Source organism: Lygodium microphyllum, chromosome 3 (assembly GCF_053477565.2).
Source record: "Lygodium microphyllum isolate KBCC chromosome 3, Lygodium_microphyllum_v1.1.10, whole genome shotgun sequence".
In the NCBI taxonomy this organism is placed as follows: domain Eukaryota; kingdom Viridiplantae; phylum Streptophyta; class Polypodiopsida; order Schizaeales; family Lygodiaceae; genus Lygodium; species Lygodium microphyllum.
In genome coordinates this window covers 68,501,247-68,513,294 of record NC_141137.1, presented here as the reverse complement: position 1 = coordinate 68,513,294, position 12,048 = coordinate 68,501,247, and the positions used below count along the sequence as shown (strand labels likewise).

General features: G+C 43.5%; 1 protein-coding gene across 2 annotated transcripts in view; it reads right to left on the bottom strand.

The window, feature by feature from the left end:
• Positions 1-10,043, bottom strand: part of LOC148038461 (diacylglycerol kinase 1-like) — an 86,840-nt gene extending 76,797 nt beyond the window's left edge. Inside the window, exons 1-2 of one of the 2 annotated variants that reach the window (XM_087672345.1) lie at positions 9,804-10,043; positions 9,302-9,519 (exon numbers count right to left, since the gene is read on the bottom strand). In XM_087672345.1, the coding sequence (XP_087528471.1) occupies positions 9,302-9,519; positions 9,804-9,813 (228 nt within the window). In that variant the 5' untranslated portion in view covers positions 9,814-10,043. The remainder of the gene's footprint in view (positions 1-9,301; positions 9,520-9,803) is intronic. The other variant, XM_087672347.1, reaches the window with a different exon arrangement.
• Between the last annotated feature and the right edge of the window lie 2,005 nt (positions 10,044-12,048).

Below are 12,048 nucleotides of genomic sequence, written 5' to 3'. Positions count from 1 at the left end.
TTCCCATGAAAAAACTACCATATGCATCACATGTGCTGAACAACCTTGCACATTTGATTAATAAATTAATCAAATATTACTAGCAAGATTAAAGCATCTCAAAATTTCACGTCCCCGTGACAGTATCCATGTGATGAAGGAGGATGGTGTGGTAACATCTCCCGCCGGTGGAAACAGCTTAGGATCCGCTCAAGTGGTGCTCTACACAATGAGATGCAAAGTATGCTACATGCTGAAGAATACTCATGCAGCAGGTGCCACTTGGACAATGTCCCTCATGGCGAAATTGTTCACTTGCCCAAGCGCCCTACTACAAAGATGATGAAATTATGCGATCCAAAGGGTAAGGTACAACAGGGGAAAAAAGCCAATGTTGAAGACAAAGTGTTGAAGCCTATAGAATACCAAGAAGGGTAGGAACCCCCTCTCAGCCTGGATGTAGATGCCGAAGAAGAAAGAGGAGCCTGATGTCGGTCATCATATGGTGCCGAGAACCATAAGAAATAAAAGGAGATAAAGTGGATGAAGTGGATGAAGCATCCCGCTAGAAGAGTAAGGTTCATCGCCATGATAGCATCGAGAGAGATGCTACATGATCCACCTCGAGAGGGGAAACCGTCATGCTAGAAGAAGAGCAAGCACTCCTAGGATGATGAAACCATGAAAGGAACGGTGACGGCACGCATCCCCATGTCTCTAGCCCAAGTAGGATCAAAGCAATCTGCAAGTTAGCCCTACACTGAAAGACAAAACCCTGCAAAAGAGATGAGAATCTACAAACACAGAGGTTAGTGGTGAGATGCTCCAAAGCAAAACATAACAGAAAGGAAATCTAACTCAAAATAAATGCAATGAATGTGTATGTATATGAGTAAATGCAACGGAAGTCAAAAGAATGGAAAAGCTAAGGACAATGATTCCTATGGGCCCAACAATAAGAGTGCAAAAAATGATTGCTAGACTGACCTAGGGTATCCGAAAGGACCTAGAGACATGCTAGTCTAAGAAGGTGGCCACCATCGCGTATGTTCGGTAGCAGGGCTTTGCCAAGGGAACAGCTGATGAGGTGGAGAGAAAGGTGAGATGGATGCATGAAGTGCAACGGGATCGGAACCTGCAGACCAATTAGCCAGTCCCTCAAGGGTAGTGAAAGAGATGGGCAGCTGAGGCTGTACTCGAGCCACATGTCCAGCAGCAACGGCAGGTGAAAGAGCAGATGAAGCAGGAGCGGAAGGCATGGCTCCACTGGATTGTGCACTCGTAACGGTCTGCTACGGCTTTTTAGGTGGAAGACCTTGGACCTTGGAGCAACACTCTTCGTCCACATGGCCTTCTCTCTGGCAATGTTCAAAACCAATTTTTCTTAGGGAGTTGCTACCAGATAGATCTAGATTCTTTGGTTCCATCTGAGAAAGAGGAGTCACTCTTTGATTGGCTTGCCTTCGCATCTTGCAAGTTCTTGTCACTAGTGGTTTTCCCTCCCGAAGAAGACGCAGCCAACCCCCTCTACTCTGAATAAGGCTGTGAAAGGATTTCTTGTGGACTTGATTATGCAACCTCGCGTAACGCAAGAACTGGCACTCAAACTCGTAGAAGGTTGGCAATTGAGGTTGGGAGATAATGTATTGAATGAAATTAAAGTATTTTTTAGGCAACTTATTCAAGAAGAATGTAACCTGATCATCATCTGACTTTGGAGAGCCAATACCGGCGAACTCGGCAAGTAACCGCCTATATTCAGCCAGCTTGACTTTCAAATCATCCCCTTCCTTAATAGAGAACTCTTGAAGCTCAAAGTCGAGATTAATGCGCCAAGTACAATCGCAAGCCGCATAGCAGTCAAGAAGGTGACTCCAACCCTCTGACGCGAGTGGGAAGTGCTGCAACTGAGAGTGAAACTCGGGAAGCAATCCCTACATTAGCTCAACATTGGTTGTGGCATTGCGGGCTCTCCATTGACGAATGTAATCAGGGTGAGCTAGTCGAGGGTTCGGTATAGACTCTAGACCAATGATGAGGTCCCAAAGACCCTGAGACTCAAGCACTTGTTGCATGAAATTAGACCAAGTGGTGAAATTTGACCCGTTAAAATGTGTCTTATCCGTGAAGGCATTCTTGGCCATTGCAACATGAGCGGTAGTGCTCGGAGATGGAAGTGTGAAAAAGTGCAGTGTAGGTAAGATGGGGGAGTGGAGTACACTTGGAAATGGGCCCCAGGGTGCCCACCAGGCATGAGGGTAGTGTGCAAGGTGGATCCATAGGTAGGGATGGGCTGACTAGGCATGGACATGGTAGTCACATTATGAACCCAAGGAGGTGGAATGGGCACATGGAAAGCAGATGGGATTCCCTGCGTAGGTGTAACCCAAGGAGAGTGTGAAGACGCACCATAAGCTGAGGATGGAAACCCCTGTATATGAGAAGTCATGGGAGATGTGAAGCTGGGGATAGTGAGGGGGATGCCCATCACAGTCGACCCAGGAGTTATAGGTGTGCTCATTTGCTGAAAGATGAGAGGCACTGTGTTAAAGGGTGGCATTCCCCCTAATGAAGTACGATGGTGCAAAGAGGTAGAGAATGGGGTGGAGAAGAAAAAGGTACAAGGAACGGAGATGGAAGATCCAACCCCCAGGGTGTGTGATGCAGATGTGGAATGTAATCCAAGGTTTTGAAAAGATAATGAGAGGTGATCAAGGTGTGATATAGAAGAGGGTGGAATGGGAGGAAAGTGAGAAGTGTGTGTGATATGCTCAAATGAAATAGAAGCTATAGATATACTTGAATTATGTCTGCTTCGGGAGCCCCCTCTATTGAAATTCACATACGCAAAGCTATCCAGATCCTGTACCTCAAAAGAAGAAACAGGCGAGGGTTTTGATTCATGCAACACAAAAGAATTGTACAAACCTGACATTGAACCTGGCTGAGATGATGAAGATGGATCGCCAAACATTCCGAATGCCATATGTCCTCCATGATCGGACAGGTGGCCAGCCTCATCAACCGGTCCGAATGTGGTAGCAAAACTGGTAGGAGGGGTATAAACATCACTGTACTTGTTGCGATAGTACTTCTCAAAGTCCTCCTCTATCATGTTAATGAAATCTGGTGAAGGTGGAGTGTCGTCCTCCTCACCGAGTCCATAATGCCGTCTCAGGGCCTCCAATGATGGAGAAGCCTAATAGACATCATAGGAATTAAAGAAGAAGGTGTCTAGAACATTGTGATTCGGATACAAGTCGTATTATGCGCCTTGCACACAGTCTAGCTGTTAACCCCAACACGAAGAAAGCAAAAAAGAAGTGGAAAAGATGCAGGGCAAAGGCGGAAAAAGGTAGCCCGACTGAAGAAAGAAAAGGAGAAAAGGCCAAAAGCGCAAGGGCAACCTTAAAAGTCCAAGGCAAAGGCAAAAGGAGAAAGACGCGTTTTAAAATAAAAAGGCGCACCCTGAAATCTTGTAAAAGAGCGCCGGGCTCTCACCCGTGCAATTTGTAAATGTAGACGGGCGGTGGAAAGGAAGCTAGGAAAATAGAAGGACAATGGGAAAAAGGGCCTAGGCTATGGCCGACCATGTAAAAAGGGGAAAAAGGGGATGACCGCCGAAAAGGGATTTAGGGTTTTGTATATAAAGTTGAAAAGTGAATGAGAAGCTCATTCTTGTGTGTGGCCAAAAGTAGCTCTCCTCTTCTTCTTCTTCTTCTTCTTCTTGCTTGCTTGAGCTTGTGCTTGAGAGAGGGAGTGTGAGAGTGTGAGGAAGTGAGTGTGTGAGGGTGAGGGACCGAGGAGGAGAAGCTCTCCATCTTCTCCTCTCTTCTCTTCTCTTCTCTTCTCTTCTCTTCTCTTCTCCTCTTGCTCGCGGCAATGGAGCTTGGAGCGTGGAGCTTGAGGATCGAGCTTGCTTGAAGCTTGCACTTGGATCGTAGAGCTACTGGAGTGCGCAGGAGAGGAGGTAACTCGAACGGCACGGAGGTAAGCTCACTACACCCGTAGATATGGATGGCGCGTCGGTTATGTGAGAGATAGCCATTAGTGCTCGGCTTGGAACGCTTGAAACAATAAGCGGTCCGTGGGTCTTGGCGGTTGAGTGAAAGCTCCCACACTAGCTCTCCACAATATCCGCAGGATACTCTTTAGTAGAGCACCAGCTTTGATACCATGTGAAGAAACCTGCTAGGCTTTGCACTGAGGACACAGAGTGTACAACCACAACAAAAACACAAAGAGACAGACACAGACACAGAGGGCAAAACTCAAACCCTAAAAGCAAAACTCAAAACTCAAAACCTAAATGCAGAACTCAAAACTCAAACACAGAAACTCAAACACAAACAGAGGAAGGGAGAGAGAGAACACAACTCTGAAGTGAATGAATGCTGTAAATGAATGTGAGAGTGTACAGTGTGCTCAAGGGCAGAGCAATATTGGAGTGTGATGTCCACTAGAGATGGATCCCAAGTCTATGACCACCAGTCGGAGTGTGGGAGTGCTGAATAGTGAATGGCAGCAGGCTGGTCATCAAAACGCAGCAGTCTGGAGGCTGGAGACTGGTAAACTCAGCAGTGTACCGCCAATCGAAGACTGGAAACTGCGCACAGTCTGCTGTAAACAGCAAGCTAAAACAGTGTCTAATGTGGCTGGTGATGACTAGATGATCCGATCGCAAAAAATGATAATGTTGCCAACAGTTGACGTTAGCATGGATAAAGGCACCAACAGCAGGAGCAAACACGGATGGAGTGGCAGCAGTCTTGAGGGCTAGACAACCACGTGGGAGGAGACTGATGGCTGAAATCTGCACATGGAGTGAGAAACCTGCACAGACGTCAGCATGGATGAAGGCGCCAACAGCAAGAGCAAACACAGATAAAGTGGCAGCAGTCTTGAGGGCTAGACAACCACGTGGGAGGAGGCTGATGGCTGAAATCTGCACATGGAGTGAGAAACCTGCACAGACGGAATGAGGCTAAATGGTGGCAACCTGTCTATTTATAGATGTGGAAGGGTACCCCAAAAATTAGGGTTTCCACTGAACTCTCTCGAACCACTCCCGTTTTAGGGTTTCCACTAAACTCTCTCGAACCGCTCCATGTTTTAAGGTTTTTACTCTAAAAGAGCATTTTTTAGTAGTGCATTTTGGGGCTGTTTAAGAGGCTAATCAGCAAGTAATGCATATTTTAGCTCAACACCACATCCCTAATCCAACCACAAGAGTATATCTAGCTCCAAACGACGACTCCACACCTCTACAAATGATAAGTTACATGGACCTGGCCATCTTACATGGAGTGTTGTGATGAAAGCCTGGTTTGTGCAGAAGCAGATTTGGTACATCATATGGGGCGCTATTCCTCAACCTCAACATCATTTTCCTCTTCATGAAGATTTTGATGAGAGCAACCATAAGGAAGCTGTGCTTACATGGGATTCGGACAATACATGCGTATTTTGCACTACTTTGGTGTATTTCTAAAGAAGTTCTACTGATAGTTACCTCCTGCAGAACATCTCCCAACATATGGTCGAAGCTTCAAATGTTGTACGAGGCACCTTCCACCATATGTGTCGTGACCCTTTATGGATAACTTCAACATATGAAGTTTGAGCCAAAGGACACCATTCAATTATTTTTACTCCGTGTTACACAAGTATAGGACCTCGGTGTTACACAAGTATAGGACCAACTTCAATACATGCAATATGTCCTTCCACAGCCACATCTAGTGGGAACAGTACTCTACAAGCTACCCCCAGAGTTTGATGGAGTGGCCAATGCTTTACGGATGCAAACATCTTCTACACTTGTGAGCTTTACACATATGTCCTTGTCGTTGCTTGAGAATAAGGCATCTTTGCGTTTACAAGGGAGGCTTCCATCTAATTATGGAGATTCCAATGAGGCCTTTACAGCTTTAGAGAGGGGTAACAAGAAAAAGAAATCGAAGGCCCAGTGTTATCACTTATGTAAGAAGGAATACTTGCAAAGGGACTGCAAGGAGCTAGCAACCTCACGGAAGAAGGAGAAGAAGAAGCAACAAGATGTGGACTCCTCCAACAAGTCATCCTCTTCCTTAGACTCTGACTTCGCTCCTCCGACCAAGGAGAAGCCCAAGGTGTAAAATGGGTCCACTTCTTCAAACCAAGGAAAGGGCTTGACTACCTCTTCCTCTACTGCTTTCTAGTCCAAGTGTGATACAATCATCCCTCAGGACTCTCCAGTGCCAAAGAGGGTGTGTGAGAGGGTGGTAAGATTTGGAGGTGCACAAGTTCTAGAGAGGGACGTCTCTAATGCATCAACCGAAGTCTAGCAGGTTCAAATCTTGGAGCCACGATTGGGAGGCTTCCATCTAATTATGGAAGTTTCAATGAGGCCTTTAAAGCTTCAGAGAGGGGTGACAAGAAAAAGAAGTCGAAGGCTCAATGTTATCACTTAGGTAAGAAAGGATACTTGCAAGAGGACTACAAGGAGCTAGCAGCCTCACGGAAGAAGGAGAAGAAGAAGTAGCAAGATGTAACTCCTCCGACAGGTCATTCTCTTCCTCAAACTTTGACTCCGCCCTCCGACCAAGGAGAAGTCCAAGGTGTGAAAGAGATCCACTTCTTCAAACCAAGGGAAGGGCTTAACTACCCCCTCCTCTACTGCTTTCTAGTCCAAGTTTAATGTAGTCATCCCTCAGGACTCTCCAGTACCAAAGAGGGAGTGTGAGAGGGTGGTGATTGAGCCTCATCTATACAAGTATACAAGTGCAAAGTTTCTAGAGAGGGACGTCCCTGATGCATCAACTGAAGTTTGGCAGATTCAAATCTTGGAGATGAGATTGACATCTAGGTTCACGATGGGCTATTTCTTTCATAGAGAACGGGATTGGCTCCTCATCCGAGCTCACATGAGAAAACACTTTGGCAATCTTGGCCAAAGGAGGGGACGTCTCTGATGTATCAACCGAAGTCTAGCAAGTTCAAATCTTAGAGCTGGGATTGACATCCAAGTTCATGGTGGGTTGTTTCTTTGATAGAGAGCGAGATTGAATCCTCGTCTGAGTTCACATGAGAAGACACTTTGGCGGTCTTTGCCAGAGGCAAGGAATCCATGGTCACATATGTTCAGAGGCATTTTTGAGTAAATCTAGCTTGTTAGTTCAATTTCTTGGTGGAATATCTAAAAAGGCATTGAGAGGATTTTGTGTTTCAGAAGTGTAATGCTACTCCCGTGGGGTAGGAGGCAGCACCAAAGAAATTGGACCTAGATGTGACTGCTTTAGTGAGTGTAGCTAAAATATTCTTTTCTTTTGCATTCTCACTACTCTTCAATGTCAAGCTGGCTTGGGTATCTTATGTATTTTCCACTGGACCTATAGTCACTAAAATGTCTATATCTTTTAACTCCGATGTCCAAATGCTAAGTTTTTTGGTTCAAATCAAAGGTCCAATGCCATCTTCCAAATGACCTATCAACTTCTCCATTAGAATGAGAACAGAAAATTCTGTACGCAAATCTTTGTGACTGTCCAGAACAGTCATGTACTTAGCTCTAATACCATGTGAAGAAATGCTTGGATAGAGAAAGAGAAACATGCAGCAAACACAAAGTGAATAGTAGAACTCAAGATGAAGATAGCTTAGAAAGTGAATGAATGAACGAATCAAAACTATATGCTGAATATGCTACAATGGACCACAAACCTCCATGTCTCTAGGACCAAGGATGAGGTGAGCTGAAGGGAACAACAAAGACACTGATGTCAGCTCCGAAAATGTGTTGTGTTCCATCCAGATCCTCAAAAGCAGCAACAGCAATCCAAAAATCTCTAAAGATGTCTGAAGAAGGCAGAAGCAATGTAGGCAACAGCCAAACAATAAAATGCAAACCTGAGTGAGACAAGGATGATGTCAGCAATCCAAGAGTGCTCCAAAAGGCTGGCAAACAACAAGGCAGACTGCTATCATGGAAAATGCGCGTGCATGCACTTGAACAGGCCGGCTGCAGCAAATACAGATGCTGTAGGTGAGGGCAACAGCTCCCTGATGATGTTTAAGTGCTCGGCAACCAGTATATGCAGCAAGCACAGGGGCAGATCTGCCATGGAAGAACTCGGTCAGCTGGGCGGCCTGCAATCTGAATAAAAACACAGATGAAGACTGACCTGGAACAGGTCACAATCATGTAGACAACACGTGGGCAGCAGGGCCAGGTGTGGATGATGAAATCGATACAATAGAAGCACTCCAAATGAGGTCACCTGCATGTAGGGACCACATAGACAGCAGTGGCAACATTTATGAAGGCTCAGCAAACTGAGACCCTACAGAAGGGGTGTGGGCAGCAGTAGAAGGTAAGAGTGCTGAAGGCTGGCTGGCTAGAATGAGTGGATTAATGATGCACTGAGCACAAGCTCATAGTTATAAAGGATCAAGGACACGTTTGTCATACTATCAAAAATAAGCCATTTATTTTTGGTAATTAGCATTAATAGCTTTTTGGGGCTATTCTGGGGGGAGGGGTTAATGCACCATAATTCAGATTAAGTGCAAGCCCTAAAATAGACAGATTGTACATCCTTTAATGTTCAAATCTATGAATCAAGTAGTATATTCTCCAAACCACTAGTAAACATCAGCTAAGTAGATAACATCACAATCTGATCACGGAGCGAACAATCATCCTTATGGACTCACATCATGCTGAGATCTAATCACGATTCACAGGCATCCTTTGTAATGTGACCATCACGTGTAATACAATCCTCTAAAATGTGACCATAAGTAGCATATGACATACATCACCGATAGCTTCCATATCAAACACAGCACTTAAACATGTGCCGTGCCAGACTCATCATCAAAAGTCCTCTTTTGCTCATCAACCTCTGAATCAGTAGAAATACAAGAAGCTGAGAATAACTGGTGGGTATACGGGAGAAAATAGTCAAAAAGGAGACTCCAAGGCGGTTCGTTTTTCCCATTTTAGCAACCTTTCCCTTCATCTCAATACAGCTTTCCCGTGCATAATTTGTGTTCATACAATTCATAGAGTTGCCATATCATTACCTCTTCCAATATTGGTAGATAGCATTCCAAGTACCACTATTGGTGCTTCAGAACACCAGTTTTGATTCATATTGAGTTGCGATAGTGACAAAAAGCCAACAATTGTGCACAGGTGTGGGCAATACAAATGCATGTTATAGAAAGTCAGAATAATGGGATTGCACATTTCAAGAACTAGGTAAAAACTGTCAAGAAATTCACTCAATGATATATTAAAAACCAATGATACATCCCTAAAATTTCCCCAGTTCTGCACCTGCTTGTGGGAGAGGACTTTTTGGTACGATTTAAGAAGCTGAGAACCCAGCTGGCCACCACTTCTTGAATTGATGAAAACTAGTACTGGGCAGCTTGGGGTGTGGTGATTGTGGGGATCTGGCGGAGGATCCGATGCAGAATCCAGCATGTATTCAGGAATTTTCATTTCTGAAACAAAGTCTTCGGCATGATGCCCCATTCTGAAGGCACTTGATCCTGTCGTACAAAAACCTGTGAGTCGGCCTTGCAGCAATATTTTTCCAAATCAAAGCACGCAATCAACCAGCCTTTCGAATTCCATTGATAGCCATCAAGAGGCAATTACAGAGGTGTGGGAAGCGATATAGGTCGTCAAACTGAGAACACGTATAATGCATGTTTCAAAGTTTTGCAACAAGAAGAAGGACCCTGGGAGAAACTTGAAGATATAAACAGCAGCAAGACACTTAAACAGATCTACCAGCATGCAGTGTTTGTAATTCTACTGTTAAGGCGCGCACCTTTGAACATGGAATGACCAGCAGCTAGAGATTCGCGTTCTGTCGAAATCCCTGTCTCGGAAGGGAGAGACTGTAGTGGTTGGAGGTCTCAGATAGTGAAGCAACAAGATCAAAAACTGTGTGCAGAAAGCGATAGCTTTGGGTCGCTACCGGTGTGAGATAATGGACAATGACTGATGGGGAATAATGCATAGTACGGTTCAAAACCCGGGAGTTTGGAAGTGAGGTAGGCAAGAGCCAAGACGCGTTTTATATCCGGTGTCTTTAAAGAGGTCCCCTCCCCTGTGGTGTGGTGTCATAACGGTAGCATGTCCAAAATTCTTTTGACCCCAAGGTCCCAACGAAAGAGATTTCTCGATCCAATCACATAATACATACACAAGGCTAAGGCGCGCCAAAGAAAAAAACGACGGTCCACTGGCTTTTAGTAACAATTCTCTGTATGGAGAGTTCGTCTCATGACTCAAGCACACTTTAGAGCAACTTCCCACAGGCACTGTGAGAACGCCTTCTCAAACTCCCCAAACTATCCCCCTCTGATTGGGCTCCCCTTCCCGTACGTCACAGCGGTGTTTTTGCATAGGTTTGAAACAAAGTTGTGAAGTTTCCTCAAATGCATGCAGTCTCACAAAATTTGGAAACTTTCCATGGGGAATATCAAAAACAATATTTTTTTTAATGCGAGAATAATATTGATATGTGAAATTATGTACTTCAGCCACAACCAACTGTTGTAATGTAATGAGATTTAAGGAAGAAGTGCTTGTAGCCTTCAAGGGGCTTGGGAAAAAGAACCTATTTTTAGGGCCTACTTTAAGTTTTTGAAAAAGCACTAACTGTTTAAAAACAATATATTTTGTCGGTGCAAAACTCTTCGTGGGAAGAGAACCTTAACTTATCCTAGTGCAAAAGTTGTCATTGTGAAAGGAAAATCGAAACAAAAGCATTCAAAAAAATTTCTTACTATACATTTCAGCCTTGTAAAGCCTTTTATGCAACCGGAACTCTCTACCACATTAAATTTGAGAAGATTAACAAGGAGTTCCATGATTATGTCGATGCTTTGCATTGATGTAAGTAACAAATAGGGCACTTCACATCTTGACACAGACTTCTCATGGGGGCAAGAGGGTTCATACAATGGTTCTATGGCTTACATATAAATTTACATTATATGCCCTCTTGGTCGTTACAAACTGTTTAGTATCTTGTTGGGCGAGCATCCATAAGAGCAATGGATGGTAGATGCACATACAAGCCAACCTTGAGAGACCCCAAAGCTTTGCTCCAATTATTTTTAATTGAAAAATCTTTGATGCCCTATGTCCAAAGTACAAACTTGTAGCTTTAATTTTAAATGGGCTCATTTCAATTGACCTTTGATGTGAAGAATTATACAAAAACTCAACCAAGGTCAAGTAATGGTGCCACTTATGTGGCTCGCTAGCACAATAGGCTCTTAACATATCCTCAACTACTTGATTTACTCTCTATGTTTAGCCATCCATTTCAGGATGGTATGCCATGCTCATATTTAATTGGGTTCCAATTGCTTCAAAGAAAGCTTGCCAAAACTTAGAAATGAATTTATCATCTCAATCACTTACTATCCTTCGTGGCATCCCATGAATTCTGAATATCTCTTTGATACAAAGAAAATAAGTTTGACGGTCATGAAATTAGAAACTTAAGATGATAAATTATTCGAGTAACTTCATGTTGAGAAAGAGCATGAGAGCTTATAATACTTCCCTTTTTACACATGTGAACAAATAATAAAAGAAAAACATTTGATGGTGCTAAAATCAAAACTTTATGTGAGTAATAATCTAAGAAAAAATAAGTACTTAGAGCAAGTAAATAAATATTACACTTGTGGTAGTATATTCAAATAACTTTACGTAGAAGAAGAGAATGAGAGGTTATAATACTTTCTATAAAACTTATTTATAGACAATGTTGATGGTAGTATTTACCAGATACACTTTCTCATCGAGTGAGACTTTCAATTTGTTTGGAGACTTTACTCTTGAGAATGCAACATAGAGTTGATAATGAGCAAAGACTAGGGTTTGTAGATATAATCCCAAACATGATATTGTTTGCCCTTGAGATTTGTTGATTGTCATATTTAGCTATTTGATTGTCATTTTTGCAAACACTAAATCGATAGGGAATGATTAATGTTTCATTGAGAAAGGCAGTTGTAGTACATTTGGGATGAAAGATATTCCTGAAATAAATA